At 36.6% G+C, this 26,255-nt stretch overlaps 1 protein-coding gene across 1 annotated transcript in view; it reads right to left on the reverse strand.

The window, feature by feature from the left end:
* Window positions 1-7,066, reverse strand: part of RIOK1 (RIO kinase 1) — a 37,069-nt gene extending 30,003 nt beyond the window's left edge. The window contains exon 1 of the mRNA XM_083120211.1: window positions 6,879-7,066. Coding sequence (XP_082976337.1) covers window positions 6,879-6,928 — 50 coding nt within the window. The 5' untranslated portion in view covers window positions 6,929-7,066. The remainder of the gene's footprint in view (window positions 1-6,878) is intronic.
* Window positions 7,067-26,255: the final 19,189 nt, after the last annotated feature.

Below are 26,255 nucleotides of genomic sequence, written 5' to 3' on the forward strand. Positions count from 1 at the left end.
AGTAAGTCATTAAGAAACCTACCTGAATCACAAGTGCCTCTGAATAACAGTAGACGTCATTGTTGTGGGTGATCCAACTACTGATTGATTTGGTTTATTTTACTTCGCCTTTTCTACCACTTTTGGTTAATCGCGAATATGAATATGAGTGATGAACTTGATGAAGGGACACACACAAAGAACACCCGTGCTCACCCCGGGATTCGAATCAGGGACCTCTGTCATCTTGCATGCTGTGCAAAACACTGACACGGAGGTGGGTGGATGATTCAACTATAGTACACTCAACTGACATAACAGTGCCGATTAGTAATTCCCTCCAGATAGACAGCAAGGTATATAAAGTCCTTTATGCCGAACCTGCCCGGCATCCAGCCAGGAAAGGCATTGGAAAAAATGCTAGAACGAGTGTTGTTAGAGTGTTGCAAGCGGATCTTTGACCATGAAGGTCAAACACATATGAAATTAGTCAAGTTTTACTTTATATTTACAGCATTTACGCATTTTTGAAATTATAAATCTGGGAACGCCGGGCGTACTATAACGCTACGCCAATGGTATTTCTACTTAAAAAGCTTAGAACATGCATTAGCAAGGATTTGTTGGTGCAATCCTTTTATGCATTTTTTCATAGCCTTCTGACTTATGGGGAAACTCATCTGGTGCTGGGGTCTTTGCACAGTCCGTTTCCTGTAAGAATCTCTTTAAAGAACTCAAAATAATGACTACCAAGCTTATATATATTTACCAGTCTAGTGTATACAAAAGAAAATGTACATAATTATAACGTAAGACACACGGGTCATTCCATGTTAAGTGAACCAAATTTTGCTCAATTTTGAATATGACCATCTCTGATTCTATTCATACTTAGTTGTTATGAAGTACCATAGCAACAATTTGGTTCTCATCCCAACCTTCTACATCAATTCTAGCTTTATTTACGACTTTTTTTTGTGATTGCATCTGTGCGGCAAATTGTGCTTATTTCCATATTTCAGAGGGTTCTAACTGGAGAACTACAACAGATACAAATCTGCAATTTTTCCTACCTTAGGTGGTACTTCATAACAACTAAGTATGAATAAAATCAGAGACGGTCAGGTGTTTTTCATTGGTTCACTTGACATGGACACACTGTGCACAGACACAATACAAGATTCTGTTACAAGCTCGACACACCATCAATCAGATTAAGTAAAACACATAATAGTTATAAGTATTTAGGAATTAAGTTATACAACATGTTACCAGAAGCTGCTCACAGTGTCTCTCTTAAAAAAATTTAAAACTGTACTTCAACTTTGGTTAAAAGAAAAGGTCTTCTACAAACTAGAAGAATTCGAAATCCATCCCAAAAATGATATAATATTCTAGAATGTATTGTATTGTTTATTTCCTGTTTTATTTATTATTATGTATATTGCCGCTGCCATATTTATATTATTTCATCATCATTAATATTATAAATGTCTGGTAACAGTTTGATATAGGGGAAAACACATTTCACTCTTTCATTTCGTCATTTTTTACATTTGTACTTACCTATTATGCATTGCGAAACATTCTTTAAGGTGGGATTTTGCTTTTTTGACTGAAATAATTTTAATATTTCACATTACGAGTATTTATTGTTCTTCCTTTTTTCGCTTCCGTAAGACACAATAGCATAGCATAGCTTGACGTGTCGTGGATCATGTGGGTATGCAGTGTTTCGAACTTTCGTAACCGAAAAATACCTGAATAGCCCCAAAAATCATTCACGGATAGCCCCAGAAACCATTGACGGCAAGGTAAGGTTAGGCAAGCAGTTAAAATTTTGTTCCTAAAACAATGCGATACAGCTTAAAAAAAAAAAAAATAACCTCCACTTCTTGCAAAACATCAGCGTGGTTGGAAACACTGACAGGGAGTTACATAATCAAATGTACGGAACACCGGTCCATGTAGAGGAAGAACAGCAATTGTGCGTCAGATATATATTTCTCGGTAACTATTTCGTATCTGCCGAACAGATTTCTTCATTTTTACAGAACAAACTACGGTAAAAATTTACCATTCCACAAACATCTGTAACTTCTTCGTTTCGTCACTTTTAACATTCGTACTTACCTATTTGCTTCGCGGAACATTCTTTAAGGTGTATTCACGTTTTTTTTATGAAAGTAATGTCAATTTTTCACATTACGAGTACTTCTTTATTTAAGTTGTCTCGCTTGCATATGACACAGTATCGCGCGTACACCTTCGTAGATATTCGCGCACGTCGTGCTTGTGTTTAGTCGATTTTCATTCGTTATCCAGTGTTTCCAACCTTCATAACCCAAAAAACAGTTGGTTGGAAACACAGAAGGTTGTAAACACAGCATCCCAATGAACATCAACAAAACACGAGCACAACGCGTGATGATCTAGGAACGTATACGCACCAAAGGCTATTGTCCATCGAGAATTAATTTTCAACAAAAAACATGAATTTCCGCTATGATACATTCCCACATGACAGGAAAAAACCTTCCAGATGTTAGACAATGCTACAGGAACTTATTACCGTAAGTAGTTTCATGTGTAAAAATGAAGAAATCTGTTTGTGGAATAGTAAATTAGTACTGAAACTACTTACCGAAATGAGTTTCTATAGCTTTTTGCAGGTTCGTGGAGTAGTTTTATTTCATCGTTGAATCTTTTCGTGAGTGGTTTGGGGGGGCTATACGAGAATAATTTTTGGGCTATTCGTGAATCTTGTATGGGGTATTTTTCGGTTAGAACCCCATATTTTAACTATGTTTGCCTAACCCAACTGAACCTAACCTAACCTTACCGTGAATGGTTTTTGGGGCTGTCGGGCATTGTTTTTGGTTGGTAAGGTTGGAAACACTGCGTTTGCCTAACCTTACTGAACCTAACCTAACCTTACTGTGAATGGTTTCTGGGGCTATGTGCCGGTAATGGTTCTGATTGTTTTATGATTTCTCCTAGCACAAAGACTAATTATCATAGAATTTTGGAAAACATTGTCACACGAAATCTGAACCTTCCTTAAAGTAATGAACACTGTTTGGACTCAAAAAAAAAAATGGTACTAATCAGATATTCGCCGGACAGATTTCTTCATTTTTGCAGAAGAAACTACTTACGGTAATAAGTTCCTGTAGCATTGTCTAACATCTGGAAGGTGTTTTGTGTGATGTGGGAGTGTTTCATAGCGGAAATTCAACCATTGATGCATAGCCCCACGAACCATTTCCGGTAAGGTTAGGCTAGGTAGGGTCACGTATAGGTTACAATAGTTAAAAATTGGTTTCGAAAAAATATGCGTAGCCCCACACACCATTCTTGCATAGCCCCACGAACCATTGACACATAGCCCCACAAACAATTTGCAGAAACGAATGTTCTTCAGTTACAAAAAACTTTTTTTAAAAAAAACTGCAATTACTTCGATCAAAAAAAACGTGAATACACGTTAAAGAATGTTCCGCGAAGCAGATAGATAAGTACAAATGTCAAAAATTGTCAAAATGAAGAAGTTAATGGTGTCCGAGGAATATCAGATTTTTACCAAAAGAATTATTTATGTTGAAAAAAACAACTTGAAAATTAACTTACGCACTTCTCATGGACAAGATATTCTCCGTCGACAAGCGACAGTAAATATCGTATAAGCGTGGGAATGAATTTAGAAGTAAATCGGAACCTTAGTAGAATGCATTTAGGGACTTTATTTTAATGCTAAGAGAACCAAACCTAACCTGCATAACCTAACCACGAAAGCATATATTGAACAAAACCTTAAGTATTTGCTAAAACTACACGAAATCGAACCATGTAAAAATTGTATCCGTAGCATGATGAAATCGCAATAAAACAAAAGGAACTTGGGCCGACAAAATAAACGAGTGATATGTGTTCCGGCTATACGAAATATGTAATTATTTCTCATCAAAAATACATGAATTCCTGGTCCAATAGATTCAACGATGAAAGAAAATACCTCCACGATGTTAGACAATACTACCCCACAGAAACTCATTTCCGTAAGTAGTTTCTGCTGTAAAATTGAAGAAATGCGTTTTCCCTATATCAAACTGTTACCACTACCCAAATTTCGTGTGACAATGATTGACAAATGGTAACACTTTACTATACCTGAGACGGATTCCTTCAAATTTACAGGAGAAAGTACTTACGGAATTCATTTTCTGGAGTGTCGTTGATGTTCCGGAATGTAGTTTTGGTCCATTTTAATGCGAATCCATGTGGTTTTATACGAAAATCTCTCCCCAACGTGCTATTTCTGCTCCCGCCATTTGCTTTTTACGAGAGCACAATACGCGATATTGTTCCTGCTACAAGCCGATGTTGTCCGTATATGCTAAATTGAACGAAAGGAGTGCTAATGGAACCTAACCTAACAGGCCTAACCTAACCTAGTAGGCATACCTCGTCCCCGTAAGTAAGTAAAAAAGTCAATTTAAAATTCCTAAAGTGTTTTAATTTTAAAACAATTATTTCCGACTCGCTATTGCGATCAACGGTAAGCTACCGCCATGTTGTGTGTGGAAATAAACGAGAACAGTAAGTACCTGTAAATGTAAGAAATATACATTATTTTCGTTACGAATTCCATTATTTCACCTAAATAAGTGTTCCGGAATGCAGAATAGTACGTTAGCAATGTAAAAAAGTGCGAAAGGAATCATTTCCAGGTGTCTCAGGTATAGTAAAGTAGTACCTGACAAATTTCTACGATAATTAGTCTTCTTGCTAGAAGATTTGGTAACGATCAGATATACCGGAAACAGATTTCTTGAAATTTACAGGAGAAAAGACGAGAAAGTACTTACGGAATTTAGTTCATGTGGACTCTCTGAAGTTGGGAAAAGAGTCTTTTTTCGAATTGTGCAAGTTATTCGGCCTATAAATATGGTATTTTTCGACATTCATGTATCTCCGTTGCACGATAGCTCGTGTCACCATTAGCATCGACTACGTGATTCAAATGTTCCGTGCGTTCGATTACGTAACCCCCTGCCAGTGTAGCAACCACGCGATAATTTTACAAGATGACATGTGAGCGGGATTTCCTTTTCCAATTTAATTTTCTGTCTGCCAAACATAACAGAACCTAACCTAACCTTGCGTGAATAGTTTGCAGATTAAAAACAATCATTTTTCGGTTAATAAGTGATAGTGTAACAACCACGCGGTAGTTTTACAAGATGACGTGCGAGCAGTTTTTTTTTTCCAATTCAATTTTCTATGTTTGCCTAACATAACTGAACGTAACCTAACCTTCCGTGAATGGTTTGTGGATCAAGTTTCACTTAAAAACCTCTTGTAAATAGTTTCTGCGGCATTTATCAGTTCATAAGTTTTGAAACACTGCATATCAGCTGACGATGCACGACGTGAGTCAAAATTTGACCGCCAATTAGCAACGACCAATAAATACTTATAATGTTAAAAATAAAGCTTTTTTCATTGAAAAAAAGTAATCCCTAGTTGAAAAACGTCCTGCTATGCATATGAGGTAAGTAGAAATGAATTATATTTCAAAATAAACGAGTTAAATGTGTTTCCGGTATATCTAACTGGTACTGAACATTTCGGTAAAAATGTCATATGCGGGAAATGGATTTCTTCAAATTTACAGAAGAAAGTACTTACGGAATTAAGTTTCTGTGTAATTTCGGAAGGTCGTGGAAGTGTTTCCTCGAATTTTTCAATGTATTTGGCTGCTAAATATGTATTTTTTTTTTAAATAATAATGTCCGTCCGATGCATGAAAGCTGTTGCTTGCATTTTCATCCATGTACTTGAACCGGATGTTACAAAACATACAGTTTCTTCACTATATTGCCCAACCTAAACTTACAATGATGGTGCGTGGGGCTATCGTGAATGGTTTTTTGGGGCTATTCATGGATGGTCATACTACCCCGAATATTTTTGGGGCTATTCGTGAATGGTTTTTGGGGCTATGCGGGAATGGTTTTCGGGGCTACGCAGGAATTTTTCTGTTAAGAAGGTTGAAACACTGCTTTGCCGTTTGAAACACAACGCTAGTCAAGATTTGCCCGCCATTTTGCGTGTTCAGGAAGCGAGAAAAGAACGAACATATGTCAACAACAAATACTAATTTCGTTAAAAAAAAAAAGCGAAATCCCTTGTTAAACAATGTTTCGCAATGCCGAATAGGACAGAGATTTTCGCAGAAAACAACATGCATTCACATTAAAATGGATCAAATGTACATTCAGGAACTTCCACAACGCTAAAGAAAATGATTTCGGTAAGTATTTTCTCCTGTAAATTTGAAGGAATCCGTTTCCCTCATACGATAATGTTACCCAGAATAGGTAAGTACGAATGTAAAAAAGTAGAAAATGAACGAGTTTGAGCGATTTCCCGCATATGCTAGTTTTACCGAGATTTTGAAAAAAAACACAAAACACTAGGAATCGTTACCAAAAATGCGTATGTAGCATGATTAGTTCGGAATTAAACAATCGGAACTTGAGCCCGCACAACGTAAGTAGCCTGAGGTCTGAAAATAGATACAATCATGGACTTAAATGTACACTACTTGCTTTCGCTAACTGATGTATGACCCCCTCCTACCAAAAAGTGTCTGAGAATCGATAAAATTAAACGACCACCCTGGTAGGAAGTAATCAAAAGCTTTGCTTTGTAGTCGAGGGACTTCTGATTTGATTGCTCGCAAAGGCACAGCACAGCACATTACACTGTGGTTGGAAACACATTTTAAAATGTAAGTTTGATCACGATTAACCTATCTGAACATATAATAGTCTTAAAATAAATTTACCAAAATTATTTTATAAAAATTAAATGCAAGTTCACTAGTAACATACCTTGGATCTTCGGCGTCACTAAATTGTCCTTCTTCTGTATCCATGTCCATCCCTGGTCCAAACCCTTATGCTGAATTATTGTCACCCCTTGCTCTTTGCTCCAATTTTGTTTATTGTGTGTGTAATTACAAACATTACACAAACACGTGTCAATGTCTTGTTTTATACATGAATGGACGCAAAGCAGAAGCAATACAGAGTTACCAGAACCAGGAAGAATAATTTTTCTTTATAAATTGCAATATCCCTTTTATTCAAATTTTCCCTTTATATGCGGCAATAAATTAATTGACCAAACGGAAGAAAATGTATTTCACACTCTAATGAACTTGTATTCGAACTTCGGTATATATTTGCAAACATCTTGCAATTTGGATATATTTTCCAGAGAGATTTCTCGAGAAGGGCAATGGCAACATTGAAGCAATGGAAGTTCACAAAAGTTAAGGAAGTTCAACAAAGGAAGTTCAAAAGTGTAATCCTATTATCTTTGTTCCTTCAAAAGTGAAAGGGTAGAGTACATTGGATCAATGCTAGGTAGCAGCAGCAGTACTTTTATTTTGCAGTTTCGAAATTTAAAATAATAAACATACATGCACCAACGGAAGATAAAGATGATAATACTAAAGATGATTTTTATACAGAGTTAGAACAGGTCTTTGATAAATTTTTTCAGTATGATATGAAAATTCTGTTAGGTGACTGTAATGCACAGATTGGCAAAGAAGAGACATTTAAACCCACGATTGGTAAAGAAAGTCTTCATGAATTAAGTAGTGATAATGGTATAAGATTGATTACTTTTGCAACCTCAAAGAATTTAATTGTGAAAAGTACCACTTTTAAACATAAAGATATCCATAAATATACCTGGTCTTCTCCAGATGATAAAACTCATAATCAGATAGATCATATTCTCATTGATAAGAGAAGGCATACTAGTATAATTGACGTTCGTACACATAGAGGTGCTGACTGTGCCAGTATCCATTATTTAGTAATTGCTAAATTAAGAGAAAGACTCTCAGTGATAAATCATAAGCAACAAAATCTAAAAGTTCTAAAATTTGATACAGGAAAGTTTACTGATGAAAGAATTAAGAAAGATTACCAAATTAAACTGTCAAATAGATTTGATGTTTTGCAGGATTTAAATGATGATGAAAATATAAATGAAACAGACGTAAATAAGAATTGGGAGCACATACGTAATGCAGTAGAATCAGCAGCTAAAGAAAGTATAGGATACCATAAACCGAGAAAAAGTAAGCCATGGTTTGATAATGAATGTCATAATCTAATAGAAATAAGAAATCAGGCTAGACTTAGGTGGTTAAATAACTCTGATGATACAAATCTAAACAATTATAATAGAATAAAGCGAGAAGTAAACCGCACGTTTAGAAGTAAAAAAAGAGATTACTTGAAAAGCAAAATTAACGAAATTGAAAGAAACAGCAAAAATAAAAATATCAGAGATTTATATAAAGGTGTAAATGAGTTTAGAAAGGGGTGGCAACCTAAAGTAAACTTGATAAAAGATAAAGACGGTGATTTTCTAGCTGACCCAAGCGATATTCTAAATAGATGGAAGAACTACTTTAATGACCTTTTAAATGTCCATGTAGGAGATAAATCAGATGTAAATGAAGTCCACACAGCAGGACCTTTAGTTCCAGAACCTAACTTGACTGAAGTTAAAGATGCTATTAAAAAGCTAAAGAATAACAAAGCACCTGGCATTGATTTAATACCAGCTGAGTTAATTAAATATGGTGGAAATTCATTATTATGTCAAATTCATAAATTAATTTGTTTAATATGAAATAAAGAAGAAATCCCTCAACAGTGGAAAGAATCCATAATTGTTCCTGTGTTTAAAAAAGGTGATAAAATGTAAAAAAAGTAAAAAGTGCTCCCCTGTGCATAGCACCACGCCATGAAGGCGTATAGGGGGTGTGGGGGTAACGCCCCACACTTTCTTGATCCGGTCGTGAGTGGGGTGATGTGATCAGCATCACGCCCCTGACCGCCTTTACCCCCCAGGGTTTCCCCCAGGTACCCATGTTATTCGACGCTGGGTGGGCGCCGGGACCGCTTCCATCGTTAGAAAAGTTCCCGGATTTGAACCGGCCGGGGATCGAACCCGGGACCTTTAGCATGGTAGTCAGACGCGTTACTGACCGAGCCACCGCGGCCACTATGAATGCAATAATTACCGTGGAATTTCTTTACTCTCAACAACATATAAAATATTATCTAACATTCTTTTAACAAGACTAACCCCATATGCTAATGAAATTATAGGTGATTATCAATGTGGATTTAAACGTAACAGATCAAGTACAGATCAAATTTTTGACATCAGACAGACACTTGAAAAAAAAGTGGGAATATAATCAAAATGTGCATCAGCTATTCATTGATTTCAAAAAAGCATATGATTCGGTCAAAAAAGATAAATTATATAATATATTAGTAGAGTTTGGAATACCTAAGAAGCTTGTTAGTATGATAAAAATATGCACCAGTGAAACAGAAAGTAAAATTCGTGTGGGTATTAATATGTCTGACAAATTTACAATTCATGATGGGTTAAAACAAGGAGATGCATTATCTCCATTGCTCTTTAATTTTGCCTTAGAATATGCTGTTAGGAAGGTAAAAGAAACTAAAGAAGGACTAAATTTAACCCTTTACTGGAAGTATGTGTCTGACAGACACGCATGTTTTTTTTTCTCGTTGTGCTGGCATCCCTGTATGTTTCTGTGAAGCGAGCTCCTCAATACCTTCATAATTTTTTTTTCTTAGTTTGGTGGTGTGATTCATTGTTGTCGGTCGTGCTTGTGTGTTAGCTGATAAGAGCTTTTTTGTAACCTACCGTGTCTGAGAGGCACATACTTCCAATAACGTAAGTTTTTTTGCGTGTCCCTTGGACACATACTTCCAGAAATGGAGTTTTCTTGCACACAAGTATTATTGATGTTGATGATTAGAACTTAGTTATAATGGAGGAAGGACCTTCTACATCTAGGAAAAGGAAACTAAGCGATGTAGCGAAAGTGGGTGAACCCAATTTTTGCGCCAAGGTTTCAAAAATGTGGGAAGAAATGGAAGAAGAAGACGGGCTAGAAGAGGAGATGGAAGATCTATTTTCTGATGATGATTCCGATGTGGACTCCATGTTCATTCTTGTGACATATGGTTCTTCCACTGATGATGAAGATTGTCGTAATATCGAAGCTAGTATTTCGTCTGTAAGTTGCAGGACAAATAAAGAGAATGACGTTCCAGCTTTCTTTCAAGGTAAGGAAGGATATTCTTGGGAATCTAAAGAACCAACAAAGACTAGACGTGTTCCTCGTCAAAATATAATACGAGGAATTCCAAGCTTGACAAAGATTGTTAGAAATTTAGGTGAAAATCCTCAAATGGAAGATATTTGGTCTCTAATTTTTGATGACGACATTATTGATCATATTCTGTTGTGGACAAATGTCAAATTAGAGAAAACAAGAATTAAAGTCAAAGAGCATCAAAAGAGCAATTACAGACCAACTCATAAGTGTGAAATAAAGGCACTTTTAGCTCTTTTTATGCTTACATCAATTTGTAAGTCTGGACATGAGGATATGGTTTTCCTATTTTCTACTGATTCTATGGGTAGACCCATATTTAGATCAGCTATGTCAGTGAAGCGTTTCTAAATTTTGTTACTCTGCCTCTGATTTGACGACTCTGAAACAAGAGAAACACGAAAGGAGACAAACAAAGTTGCATTTTCATAAAAAAAGAAAAGTTTTTCTCAATAATAGTTATTTTTTCTTACGTAGCACTTGCGTTGTGTATGTATTTTGAAATAAATTTTATAATATCAGATTATAAGAATAAATCTATGTAATACTTTGCAAGGAAACAAAAGTTTCGGCGTTCCGTGTCTGTCAGACACACACTTCCAATTATGTAATAAAAAATCATACTTCCTGTTAAGGGTTAAATGGTGTGACTCAGTTGTTAGCATATGCAGATGATGTAAACAACATCAAATTGTTTGTACTTATCAATGGACCTTGTAAGTTTTTCCCATTGTAACAAAAACATATTTAAATCTGAATTAGGAATGCGGTATATGGATATGACCACCACTTTCAAACTGTTAAATACAATGCCGGTAACTTCGAATACTCCTTCAATACCTAAGTGATGTATATCTAACGGTTGATACTCCTTATTAAAATCGAATCGTACATAAATACCAACACCTCCATGGATCATAGACTTTCCCTAGAAAAAATACTAGCTAACTTGTAATTTGAGGGAATGTACATATCTATTTCATCGTTAACCAACCAATGTTCATTGACAGAAAAAAATATGACAAGGAAAATCATTCAAAAAAGTTCCAATTCCAGTAATGTATGTCTAATAGATTGTAGATTAATATGAAAAAGTACTAAATTAGTTGTACTTTCAGGCTGTGAAGTTTGTTTTTTAGCACTATTACTATTCAAACGTACTACTTTATAAAGGCTATCTTGAAGTGGTTTCGTTAGATTTGATTGTTTGACCTGGCTCCACACTGAAGCAGTTTTTTTTATGGAGTCAGGTTTACAAGAGAGTTTCCCTGTTCATGCCAGTTGATTGGTATTATTTCTTTGCACATATTTGCAAATATTTTATTGCTTACCTTCTGTATTTCATAACAGACATATTTCTTACCTAGACTATTAAGGTGAAGTCCGTGGCTAGTGTAAAACATTCTGCCTATCAAACTTATGTCTACAACACTTACATTTTTGAAATGTTTGCTAAGTTTATAAATTTCTTGGTTCACACGATCTATTTCTATATTTACACATGACCAAGGTAGGAGATTGTAACGGTGAGGCACTGTGAAAAGAAGAACATTTGTGTGCAGGAGAAGTTGTAATCGTCTCCTCAAAGTTCTAATAAACACACTTGCTTCATTTCTAGCAATGTCATTTGTTCCTGCTAGGAAAACCACGAGAACCCTTGAGCCTAATTGTTTGTTTTCTTGAGACACCTCCATTGTGGCATCCTTGAAAGTTGCACCAGGTTTCACCATAATGAATATTGAGTTACTTACTTGATTTTGTAGTTGCGTAGCTACGTTCCTTCCTTGACTATCGGTGTACAGGCATATTTTCCCCTTATAACTTGTGTTCTTCAAAGACTTTCTACCAGCGGAAATGCGCTTTGTACTATAGGAGTCCGCCTTGCACTTCAAACTGTTTGTTTCTTCAGGTAGGATGGACACATCTTGTAGTACCTCGAAACGATTTCGTGATTGGAAGTTGACGAAATTTTCCTTAATGGGGCTCTTAGATCTTTTCTAGTTCTTTATTACAGATGTCCATGTATTGCTTACATTAGAATTTGGCCTACCCGGTAGAGTTGGCCAGTCTTTACTGGAACAATACCTGTAAAGGTCCTCGGATTCTCCTCCTTTGCCCTCTAATTGTTTTTGGAGTATTTGATTTATTGTTCGTAAAGACTCTAATTCCTCCGTAAGATTTCTATTTAAACTTTCATAGTCTTCTTTCTGAATATTATAATCATCACATTGTGCACTTTCTTTTGTCACCGTTTTCTGATATTTTACGCAAGTCGTACACGCCCACACATTTTCTGGTATATTGGCCTCATTAACATTAGAACATTTTGAGAAATGATACCATTTATCACAGATATCACATAAAATTCCATTTTTCACTGAACGAGAACATTTACTATCTTGTAAAAACATTGAAAACTGAGAGCACGAGACACCAACGTCTACCTTGTTAGGCACCATTACACATAATCCTATGATTTCTCGGATATACTCAAATTTAGCCAGTATGCAGTACAGTTATGTTCCTGTTTTAAGTTTTTTATTATTACAATTAAGATTTCTTCAAGGTTCGGTGTAAATGCACTTACTTGGCTTCTTTGGTTTGGTTACCACAGTAGAATGATTCTGTGATTCGTCCACATTGATACATGGCCTTCTCTCTTGTACATTCATGTTGCTGTAACGAATCGTCTTTTTAAACTACAAATATCAAGTCACTTTCTATAAACATAATATTATTATTATTGTGCAAGTTGTTTCGTGTGTGGAATAACTTCCTGGATTGCTTGGACTCCCTGATTATAACTTCCAGCAGCGGCTGCTGCTTAGGTGCCAAAGTTGCACAACCACCAAATAGTTCTGGACTAACATGGATAATTATTAAACTTATTTTGTGTAGAATAAAAGTTAGATGGAAATTTCTTCCCACACGTTTTCTGTTGTGTGCCTAGTCATGGGATGGAAATCTCCATCTTTCCATGTGGTGGTGTACTAGACTTCTGCCATTTCAAGAGGCTATTGAAAGCCTCCATATCTTGGTACTAGTTAGATATAGTGAAAACACATTTAACTCATTTATTTCCGAATTAAATACATTTGTACTTACCTTATATGCATAGCGGAACATTTTTCAACTTGGGATTATGTTTTTTTCACTGAAAAAAGCATAATTTTTCACATTACAAGTATGTATTGGTCGTTGCTAATTCACTTTCGTTACACACAATATGGCAGGCAAATCTTGGCTCACGTTGTCTATTGTCAGCTGATATGCAGTGTTTCCAAACTTATGAACTGAAAAATGCTGCACAAACTATTCACAAAAGGTTTTTAAGCGAAAATTGATCCACAAACCGTTCACGGAAGGTTAGGTTCAGTTAGGTTAGGCAAACATAGAAAATTAAATTGGGGGCGGGGGGGAAATGCTCACACATAATCTTGTAAAACTACCGCGTGGTTGCTACATTAACACTTATTAACCGAAAAATGATGGTTTTTAGGCTAACATTGATCCACAAACCATTCACGAAAGGTTAGGTTCAGTTAGGTTAGGCAAACAAAATTAAATTGGGGAAAAAAAAAAAACGCTCACACGTCATCTGGTAAAACTACTGCGTGGTTGCTACACTGACAGGGGGTTACATATTCGAACGTACAGAACATTATTTACCAGCCGAATAAGTTGCACGAATGGAAAAAAACACTATACCCAGCTTCCAAAAGTCCACAGGAACTCAATTCTGTAAGTACTTTCCCGTCATTTCTCCTGTAAATTTGAAGAAATGTGTTTTCACTATATCTAACTGTTACTCATATCTTTTTACACACATTTCGAGAACTATACCTGCTTTACCCTATCCCAGGGTATGGCCTGTAGGTTGCAGTCTGACTGCAACTACTCCAGAGTTGCCAACCTCAGAACGTCAAAACATTCCATGCATGTGAAAGTGACCACATTCTTGCCTTCTGGACCGTACACTCATACAGAAAAACATATTGTTTACCTGTGGTAGGCTTGCATGTTTAACGATTTATGCAGTATAAGATAGCTAAATAACAGCAGGCTCCATGGCAGAGATTGCACTGTTAAGCACTGTGAAGCCAGAGGTCCCAAACTTTGAACTCTGGTCAAGGCATGGGTGTATCATTGTTTTTGTCCGATTCATCCTTTCATAATTGTTGTCACAATTAGACCATGATGTAGGAAAGGGATGTGAAGTAAACACAACAAAAGTAGATAGAAATAGCTGGATAAACAATAGGCTACTTTCAATGTCAAGAAACCAATAAGTTTCAAATTGTGGAGCATGGTTTGATATTTTCTGAACGCTTCATGAATATCAGAAATTTGATTTTAGAAATTTTTCAAGTTGCTTGAATTTCCGATGTTCGTTTACAATAGCATATGTAATCAAAACTTTCACATTGCTGTTTTTTTTTTTACTTTACCTCCCAGGTACCTATTTATTTTAATCTGGGTGAACCTCAGAGCTACTTCATGCAGAGACAAGGCTGGACAAAATTCCGATCTTAGTTCACCCACCCTTGGAATCAAACCCAGGTATCCCACGTGGCAGTCAGATGCCCTCCCGACTAGAACACAGCTCCAAAATATAGATAAGATCTCAGGAAAAAAGTATTTTCAGTCCATATAAAATGACATCATTCAAATACCACAGTGGTATTTGAAAGGAAAAATCCCCCCCTTCTGTTTTAAACCATCATTTTTTCTTTTCTAAGAATAATCCTTTTGCTTATAGCATTTATACTTATAGTTAAATTAATACTAAATATGAAGCATGAGATTTTTCCTAATAGTAGAATCTTAAGTCACTGTAAAAAAAAAAAAAAATCTTGGAAGCCTTTTTCTTACTTCTCATAAAATAATTTAACCATACAAAATATATATCAGAGAACAATGTAAAATTTATTTTGCACAGCATATCTTACAAATGATATATTAGTCTACATATCTAACTACTGTTGCTACTCTTGGATAATCTACACTTCAGTTCTCAGCATGTTGCCACACTCTTCCCAAGCAAAGCCCTCTTGTCCTCCCTCATTCAATTCACAACTAGATGGAAGAAAGATTTTATATAATGTTGCAAGTGGCCTGTTGTCAGTGAAGTTTCCACCAGACACCTTTGTTTTCTACTTCTCATGGATCAGTTATTCCATTCTTTTACAAGTCTGCCAGCTTCTGCTGCCTCCTCTCTTTCCCAACGCTTGTAGCCTTTTGTTTCCCTGAAGTTCCTTGAGATGGTGATAATGAATTGTGAATGATATACAAATATAAACCGTCTCCTGACAGTGGAGTTACATGCAGGTGTAGATACAAATACAAGTAACAGACAAATAGCATTTGACAGTACATCAGTTACAATATGGCAGTAGTGTCTGTGAACACGAGACTGAGAATACAATGCACATACACACGCACACACATACTGTGGCATTTACAAATTGGGGAAAACAATAACAAGCAACTCAACCAACAATAAATGTATACATATGTACACACATGCACACACACACATAGAGACCGTGGTTTACAACATAACATGAAATGTGTGTATTTACAGAAAACATTTTGCGAATATGGATTATAAACATACAACAGTCACCCAGAAGGGAAATATTCAAAACTATCCAATGATGATGAAATGATTGACAGTGAGGTATTTACAGATGCTAATGTGTTATTTAGAGATGAAGGTTAGGAGCTGAAGGGAAGAGGAGGCCTTGTTATTTAAGTAATAGTGGTGGAAGCAGATGAGTGCAGAATGGTCCTTGACCAAAGTATAAACTTGACAAAGAGAAAACAAGTTTCCAGCCATCAACAAGAAATATAAATGAAGAGATTCCAATGAGCTGCGTGATTGAAATATCCAACTATGATGTAACTCAGACTGCACGCCATCACCCAACTATCCTTCTTTCATCACAGTCCTTGGAGTTTGCAGAAAGCCTATTGCTACACTGAATCTCCAAACAACACGTGCACTCACTGCAATTCTTGTAGCTGCTGGTGCGTTGAAAATTTAAAAGTTTTCTCAACCAGAAAAGTTAATGCACAAAATTGTCTTTTCATCACATAAGATGCAATTGCAATTGCACTTCCCACTCTCTTGTTAACTATGAGCAAATATTTAAATTTTCTTCTTAATTCCAAATCATGAATTTCACACAGAATGTTTCTCCTCCAACCGCCCAACGCAGACTGACGTTTCGTGGGGAGTGTTTTGAATTTAAAGTACTCATTGGTCCTCAATGCCTCTCTGCATCCAAAGTACTCTTAAATCTGCATCAAACTAATGAAGCAAAATTTTGATGTCTTGATCACAAAGTCGAAAAAACACATTCGCCATATTCTTTAGTGACCTTAACATCCAGTAAGCTGTGCTCTCAATTGATACCTAGAATTAAAGAGAAAAGGAAACAATCAAGCCACAATATGTAAATTTCCACGTTCATAAACCATGTGATCCAATTTCAGAAGTGTTCTGGAAAGACAGTATTTGTAATTGTTAAGAAGTACTATTGTACTACTTTGATCAAGCTATGTTTTCCAATGCGAGATCATTTTGCCTTTACACCATGGCTGTTTCATGGATGAAGACCTAAAAGAAAGTGGGAAGGATATTTGGTACAAAATAGTTGTGTTCCTCTGGGAAATAAGTAGAGGTCTTCTAAATAGTTTTTTTCTCAATTCCAAATACGAGCATACCCAAAGTGTTCATTTAGTTACAGTAATAATTATTTGTATCAGTCTGAAGGCCAAAGAAAAATGTGTGTTATTTTTAGTGGCACATCTGAGAGGTAATTGAAGGATGCTACATCTGCACTTTGGCTCACTTTTAAAGAAAAAGTAATTTGGCCACTTACATGTATAGCAAAACTGGGGCACTAACTCGCTACAATATTAAGTTGTATGCTATCTTCCTTATTTATTCCTTGACATACTACTAGGTGTGCATACAACTAACTGACATCTTATATTCATATTATTCCTTCATATATTTACAAATACTGCTCTCCCTGTTATCAAAATGAATATCAAAAATAGAAAAAGTCACGCATTAAGGAAAAAGTAAAGAAACTACTAAAAGCTGGGTGGTCGCGGTGGCTCAGTCGGTAACGTGTCTGACTACCATGCTAAAGGTCCCGGGTTCGATCCCCGGCCGGTTCAAATCCGGGAACTTTTCTAACGGTGGAAGCGGCCCCGGCGCCCACACAGCGTCGAATAACATGGGTACCTGGGGGAAACCCTGTGGGGTAAAGGCGGTCAGGGGCGTGATGCTGATCACATCACCCCCACTCACGACCGGATCAAGAAAGTGTGGGGCGTTACCCCCACACCCCATATACGCCTTCATGGCATGGTGCTATGCACAGGGGAACACTTTACCTTTTTTTTTTTTACCTAAACATCTAAAATGACACACACTATAATTAGAAGCTAGGCTGAAGGGCTTCTACTAGTTTGAGCATAATTGACCATTTCCACATGCTGTACCAAGGGAAAAGAGGATTTTCAAGACCTTGCACATATCGCGTGTGATGTGCCAAATATCAACCACTTTTAGAATCCTATGCCTCTCACATGAAACACTTGTTACAGCTGAAAAAAAAATATGTTAATGTCGACAAGAGTGCCTAATTTTATAACAAATTGGTTACCTCTACAAAAGACAGCTAAGAATTTAGGAAAGCAATGGAGAGACATTCTAAACATCTTAAGTGATATTAAAAGTGGGTAATCTGATTCCAATTAAGGAGAAACATGCACTATTAAGAAGTATTGCTTAGTAATAATTTAATAACCATTGAAAATTACTCATACCGATAACTAAGAATGCACCAGTCGAAAATCATCTTTGGTTCAGAACCCAAAAAATGTACTCTTTTTTTTTTATTTTATTATTATTAAGGTATCTAGCCAGATGTAATACGAGCCACGGAGGTCTAGTCAGTAGGGCGTATGGGAGATGTGGAGGTTCAAATCCCAGGCTCGGTGATCTAAGTTCAGAATTTTTGCAGCCTTATTAATGCATAAAGCAGCTCTGGGGCTCACCCAGCATCAAAACAATGGGTACCTGGGGACAAGCCTGCAGGGTAAAGGTGGCCGGAGCATGGTGCTGATTGCATCATCTCCAAAATGGCCGAAATCAAGAATGTGTCGTTCCCTACCCCCACATCCCCTAAATGTGCCCTCATGACATGCTGCTATATGCACAGGGAACTATCTTAACCAGAGGTGAGGTGAACCACAGAGGCTGGGAAAGTTGAAGTTTTCTGAATGTCTAATATTATAGGTCTTTCAGTTGAATATATATTTCTGAGAGGTATTTTTTGTTTTCTCAATAGTAGACTTAGACATAATAAAGAAAGTGAATTACTGCATTCTGTATAAAAGAACTCAAAATTAATCAACGTTTCCACTGAATCGTTTTTGTTGTCATAATGCAAAAATTTGAGAAAACTAAATTATGATATCTAAGTGCTTAAGTATATACCTCCATTATTATTCCCAAATGCTATACACCAACACAGAAATTAGCTTATCTGTGCGTAAAATAGACTAAAAACAAAAGCTCAATCTCATACAGGAACCTTCCTTAATTCTGGCTAAAAATTGTCATTGAAATTAGAAATTAATTTAGAAATTTCTAGTGTGTGTAATTAAATATTAGTGGTTCGTAGTAGCTGAAGGGAACTAACAATTAAATAATTATTTATAATTTAGTGAAGTTAACTTGAATTAGTATCAATATAGTCTCAGCGAGTGACCATCACAGTGCAGATTGGAGTAAAAAAAAAAAGTGCAATGCTGTACAACTTCATGTTTCCTATCATGTTAGATTGATTGAATAAATGAATAAAGGAAAAAAAACCATTGGATTACTAAGGGAGGCGTGATCAACTATTCTGAGAGGCAAGAATCACTTCATAACATAACAATCTCTAAAGAAAATTAATACTTACTCTAGTGTACTTGCCACCCTTCCGTAATGTATTGGAAAGGTGGAAGAACAAGCATCCGCTTGGTGTGTCCATTCCTATGTCTATTTCTATATAATTTGTTTCCAGTCTTCTTTGGCTTGCACTTAGAGGCTCCCTTCACTGCTGAATCAAGTTCTCCACTCCTTGATCCAGCTGGAGCATTGTATATTTCATTGTTGCATGTCTTCACAAGTCTCTTCTTGTTCATCAGTTTACTTTGATTCAGTGTCAGCATTATTTAGTTGACTCCATTGTTTTTACGTCTGTATTTATCACCAATTTTCTTCCTAAGTACACCTCACTCGAAATTGATAACCGATCACTATCGAAATTTTCTTCTTTCTGTTCGCCCTCGAGATGATAGTGTTAGCAATTTCTCCATATGCTTTTTGGCAGATTTGAACTTTCTCTTGATCTTCCTTTCGTTAATTCTTGCCGTTGAGAGCTTGAATCATTTTTCTGATCCACGCACTGCTTGAAGTTGAATCTTTCTTAGGACCTTCCTTTCGTGATTTCTTCCCAAATCTTTCTCATGACTTTCCTTTCGTGAATTCTTCCCCTTGAGAGCTCGACACATTTTTCTGATCCACCCACCACATGAAGTTGAATCTTTCTCATCGACAAGCTTGTGATACCTGGAAATAGACAGGCCATAAGCATTTATGTCTGACATCTGCACATTTCTATCACAGAGTTGTATTAACACTTGGACTTCTACATTAATATTGACAGACATTCACTGCAAAGAGAATCTGTGTAAGAATTTCCAACCCTCGGAGCGTTCAAGTAGAAAAAATGTGAGGGTGAGTCTGTAAGTCTTACCAAGATATCTCTTTGAGAGAAAGAAGTTCTCATGTGCAACCTGAGATGCTAAAGACTAAGGGCATGCTGTTGGAAGGTATTCCATAGCAAGGAAAAGTTTGTGTTGGGAGGAAGATAGTGGATGCATAAGGCTATCTACAACAATGAAGACCATATAGATATAATTAAAATAACTACACAGTTGGAAATTTGTTCTTTCAACAGATATTAATTACACTGGGGAACAAAAAAAAGATTTTACTTTGCGGCATAAAGTTTAATAACAGTTTCAGCACACAAAACAGCTGTTATTGCCAATTGTATGATTGGTTCAGTTGAATTGACTCCAGTTATAAAAATAAACACACCATGGAAAATATAGGAGGTAAAATTACTCTACGCTTTTTACGGTAATATCGAAATTTGATAATGGGCTGAAATTCCCATAATAAACTTATTTATTTATTTGTAAATTGTTGCTAGGCAACTTATGAAGCATTGCTAGGTAATATATCGGACACTCAACAAACCTTAAGGAAGAATACCAAAACATAAAAATGGTTTTAGAAAAAAATTGAATATGCTGAACATAAGTGGTTCGTGTGTGTGGATTTGAAGATGGTGATTTTTTTACTAGGACAGCAAAGTGGGTACACAAAGTATCCCTGTTTCATATGTTTGTGGGATAGTCGTGCTAGAGAAAAGCATTGGACGATAAAAGTTTGGCCCCCAAGGGAAAATATTAGTGGGAAAAGCTAATATCATTCATGAACCGTTGATAGATAGGGACAAAATCATCCTTCCGCCACTGCATATTAAACTTGGGTTGATAAAACAGTTTGTCAAGGCCTTAGATACAAGTGGTGATTGTTTCAAATATATATGCCACACTTTTCCAGGAGTAAGTATTGAAAAATTGAAGACAGGAATCTTTGACGGACCACCACAAATTCGTACACTTATAAATGATGCCAATTTTACAACTTACATGTCTTACATCGAATCTGAGGCCTGGCTGAGCTTTGTGTCCGTCGTCAAAACCTTTTTGGGGAATCACAGAGCAGAAAACTACCGCGATATATTTGGAAATATGTTGAAAAATTTTGAGAAATTGGGAGATAATATGAGTGTGAAGATACATTTTCTACATAGCCACATTGACAGATTTCCTGAGAACCTTGGTGATTTTAGTGAAGAACGGGGAGAAAGGTTCCATCAGTATATAAGGATAATGGAAGAAAGGTACCAGGGACGGTGGGATCTCCACGTGATGGCCGACTACTGTTGGAGCTTACAGAGGGATTGTCCTCAAAAGCAATACAGCAGGAAATCGTATAGAAAACGTTTCACATAGTTTTTTACTTCATTGTGTACATATTTTCTTAATTATTTTGATCATAGGCCTATATAAATTTATTTTTATAATAATGATTGTAATCACAAAAAGAAATATTAAATTGTTGTTGGAAGTTCATTTATATGTATGTCTTATGTTTCCGCCATTTTGGTTTAGTTGCATTTATTTCATAAATTAGAGCCAATTCTGGAAAAATATTATTATATTATTATTCAGCAGCATGAAATTGCCCTAAATTAGCTCTCAAACACTGTGCCGCAATTTCACTGTTCCCCAGTGTTATCTATAAAGCAAAATGATCATATTCTTTGACATTTATTTCGAATTTTGGTGAATAACTTCAATTTCTTGATTAACTGTACAGGTGCCATGGGAACATGCATCCCTACAACTGATAATAAAAGTGAAATAATACTTTTACTTACTTAGCTTCTGGAAAAGTTTCCCCTTCAGAAAAGATGTGACGAGAATCTGCAGCATTCTGATATTTACAACCATCAAATCCCACATACACCTCATCTGCAACAAATGTTAAAGAACTGGGTACAGAGACATGTTAAACATGAATCTGAAAAATATTTACAGTTATTGTGTCTGTCATTCAATATAATTCTTCTTTCTACCTTTTGGCTCATAAATGCAACACTTAGACCAAAGGCTTAATGAGACCTTCATGTTTACAAAACAAGTCTTTTGTTACTCCCTGTAGTATTTATTATTACTTAAAAATAGGTGGAAAGTGAACTTTTCTACTGCAATTTGTCACACAAATGGAAAAATACATATAAAATGTGAAATAAACTGTAACAAAAAATAGTGTTCGAAATCAGAAATATCCTGAAAATTATCCAAATTCCTATGAAACTAATTGATTTGGTGGCAAAACCAGAAAATACATACAAAATGTATTTTGCAACTTTCAAAAATTCAAGTATAGATCACACTATACTACCTAACAAATGATATTGGTTTCATACAACAGAAATCCCATTCAACAGGATTTCCAGTAAAATGAGAATTATCAGTAAGATAGTATTACTTAATGGAGGTGCACAGATTAAAGAATACTTGTATGAAACCACTACCTTCGCAGCTAATAACTGTAAATGAAAATTAGGTTTTAACGAATGAAATCAAAATCGCCAATTCTTACGTAACAGTTAACAAGTTGCGCAGCCTTCTCAACAGAGGGTGCTTGCTTCCGCCGAGAGCCGGCCTTGTGCATGCATAAATATATTCTTCCCAATCGGGCAGCGCTGGTAACTACACAGACACCAGGCACAGACAGAGATACGAATAGACACGCTGGAGAGAGTTGAACTTCACCAAGCATTTCGTGGAACAGCCCGACCTTTTACCTCCCCTTCGTTGCATGATTGGCAAGGCTTATGTAGCTGACGAAAGTTCGTTTGAGCTGCCTATCTTCCACCTTGATATGGATTTTGCCAACCAATGCAACGGGGAAGGAAAACTGTCACTACGGGTTTTTGTTTAATCAAGTTTTTTGCAATGTCGCTAAAATGTGATCTTTGCCATTAGAGGGCTGCATAGTCTGCCTTTAACCTGCCCGCTTGCTCGCGAGGACAGGTTTACCTGCTCACCTGCCCACGGCAACGAGTCGACTTGCGTCTTTACCCGGGTTCTTGGTCTTCAAGGCACTCTGCGCTTACAAGGTAACTGGGCATTCAACAAGACCCGGGCACCTGCAAAACCTGCTGGAAGGAAACAGCCCTCCGGCAGCGTGTCGCTCCAGGTGTTTCATCACCACGTGGACGGCTGCAGCCAGTGTTGCCTACTTACGTAGCTCCTAAATCCTACGAAGTCCTAGGAGGAGCTCTCTGCTTTAAGGAGGATTTACAGTATATACTTAGTGATTTCAGTTCATTGTAAGCAGTTTTTATCTTATTGCCAGGAAATGCACGCATATTACAGCTTCATTTATCTAAATGAATGATCGAGCAAACAAAAATCTCCTCACTGAAAACTAATTGTTTTTCATTGCATGGTGCCTTAACCAGGCACGCAGTGGTGCAACCAGAGGGGGGGGGGGCAGGGGGCATTGCTCACAACCTTGGACGGAAATTAAGTCTAGCGGAGGGGTCAGGGTGGGGGTCAAACATTAAAGCACAAGAAAAAACAGGCTAGCAGAATTAAAGAGTAGCAGGGCTAAAGGGTACTCAAGATGGAATTAAATTTCATATTTTTCTTGCATTTTCCTTCCAGACGGCCAAGGGCACCTGCAGAGGGGGAATGGAGGGGTAATTGCAACCCCTTGATTTCAAATTTTATGAAAGTAGAAATATATTATAAAATATTATACAGTCTCATCAAGTTCAATGCCGTAGCAAAGGGGTAGCAGACGGTCCTCAGCGCCGAACGATCTAAGTGAGAAAAGTTTTAAAACAGAGAATGCTATGGCGGCCCGTGATATTATTTGCTATTAATGTTGGTTTGTTACGAGTTGGATGAATTGATTATGTAATACGTCGCTCCATGTGAAAAGAAAATATTGTAGATGGAAATTTTACGTGCCATATGTATGTACATTCGGAATGCATTTATCATGCACTTTCTTTCTTTCAAAAACAGTTTGTGTGCTTGTTTTCCATTATTAACTAATGTGAAATTGACGTGTTGAAAAAAAATATTTCCAATCCTCTGTTTCAACACAAATGCGTGAGAACCGACTTCTACCCCCTTTTTGCATGATTTATGAGGATAATAATGCCTTTCATGCTACTTTATTACTATTATTGTGATTGTTGTTGTTGGCACGTTTATCCAAGTACTTGCCCCCCACCCCACCCCAAACGAGGGTAACGGCAATGCCCCTGGCTGGCTACAGCCCTGGTGTTCGTAGTAGAACAGTGTGTTGTTCGACTCGTGACCTCAGCGTCGAACGTGACATGTTTCAGTCCTGCCCTATATCACTATATATAAGTATATTGGTTGTTTACGACATATACTTATGGATCCTGTGCCACGGAAAACCTATTTCAGTGTGTGTGTGTGTGGGGGGGGGGGGGGAGCAACAGTCGTAAATCTCATTTCATTGGTGATGTGGCTTACGAAGCTTTGAGTTCCCTTTTTTAACTAGTGAAAATCTAGTGCAGTTGGCAACACTGCAGAACGGTGTGGGTCCGGTGCAGTTTCTACTCGAAGCAACTTCGTCATGCAGAGGGAGGGGTCTGCAGTTGATAAAAAGAACGAACTGAGACCTACTAGGTATCGTAAGACTGCGGGTACCCAGCGGGTCTACAATGCCTGCCAGGAACGATCTGGGCAGGTGGGCATACAAGCTGCTCAAGCGAGGGTGTTGCGCAGGTTGCATGGTATTTTAGGAGCGATGTCTCGCGAACGGGTCTGCTCCAGGTCTTGTGCAGGCCTCTGTTTGCCATTAAGAATCTTAATAATTTCTTCTAAGTTAACAAGTTAAGGTTAATTAGTCTCTTCTGCTACGAACTAAAAACAAATCAGTGGCGATTGATTTATTTTCTCTCTCTCAGACCTGGGTGCAGGTAAATCAGACCGTGATGACCCTGAATTCAAATCCTCTTTGTCAAATAAAGTGATGTTACGCACTTTGGACGCTGATATCGATGCATTACCTTTATGTAACGGAGAAGATAGTAATCTTTTATTCTCCTTCATTTTATCGGTTCAGCTAATTGTTAGCATAAATATGTATCCTGAATCGCTAATTTTGACGAACGTCATCAGGAAGGCAGGGGGAAATCTCGAAATGCTGTGGCGTGAGGCTTTGGCTGCTAATGCATCGTGGTTCACATTAAAATGTCAAATTTGGAAAACATTATTTATTTATTTATTCAAAGTTTCAGATACAGCACTTTTAAGGCCATTTTACACTGAAAACTCTAACAAATAACAAGAACAAGTCAAGATGGTTTTAGGTAAAAACAAGAAAGATTAAATATAAACATAAGACATAAACAAGGAAACAAACAAAGATTTACATATTCATTATTAGGGAAGATCGGAAAATGCTTTCAGGGGCAAAAATGTCTATGTCATTACGCTTCTTATAAATTCTAATGTGTGTAGATTTTAAAAATCATGCAAAACGCTGTATTCATTTGCTTCTGCTATAGTGGACTGTGCTAATGCATTAAATATTATATGGGAGGAGTTTGTTTTGATTCTGACCATTTTACAAAATCTAAACCCCACCGCTTGTGGATTTTTGTTATTTAAACCGACACCAACTACCCTTTCTGATTTATTTGCATTGGTTCAAGAAATTTCCCCATTGGAGTGGAACTTTTCACGCGCTCCTACAAATTTATTTATTTATTTCCCTTCAACAGAGACAAATCTCCAATTACAGAAAGGTAATATCAAAATATTACATTTTCATTTACAACTTGTATGTACACACGTACACATTCTCCCTCCTTCCTCCTTTACACACACACACACACACACACACACATATATTCACAAACATAGACAGATAATACATAATATATATATATATATATATATATATATATATATATATATATATATATATATATATAGACATCTTGGTGACAGATCAGGTTTACTGCTTAACTGTGACAACAGAAATTATCATATATTTACACATTTCTTCTGAATTACACAAAACAAGTATCACAAACACTGGTACAATATATCATTACAACAAACTTCAATATGACAAATCCAATTCTCATAATAAATACATTATTAAGAGAGATACCCCTTTAACATATTCATAAATTTGGTTCGTGTCATGCCGAAATCTAAGTCCACCAAATGATTTGAGATCTTGTTATATTGAAGTGTCATTTTTTGTATTGGTGAACCTTTATACATTTCTGTTCTTGGGATTTTGTAT

The sequence above is a fragment of the Lepisma saccharinum genome, chromosome 1, assembly GCF_977018435.1.
Source record: "Lepisma saccharinum chromosome 1, izLepSacc3.1, whole genome shotgun sequence".
Classification (NCBI taxonomy): Eukaryota; Metazoa; Arthropoda; class Insecta; order Zygentoma; family Lepismatidae; genus Lepisma; species Lepisma saccharinum.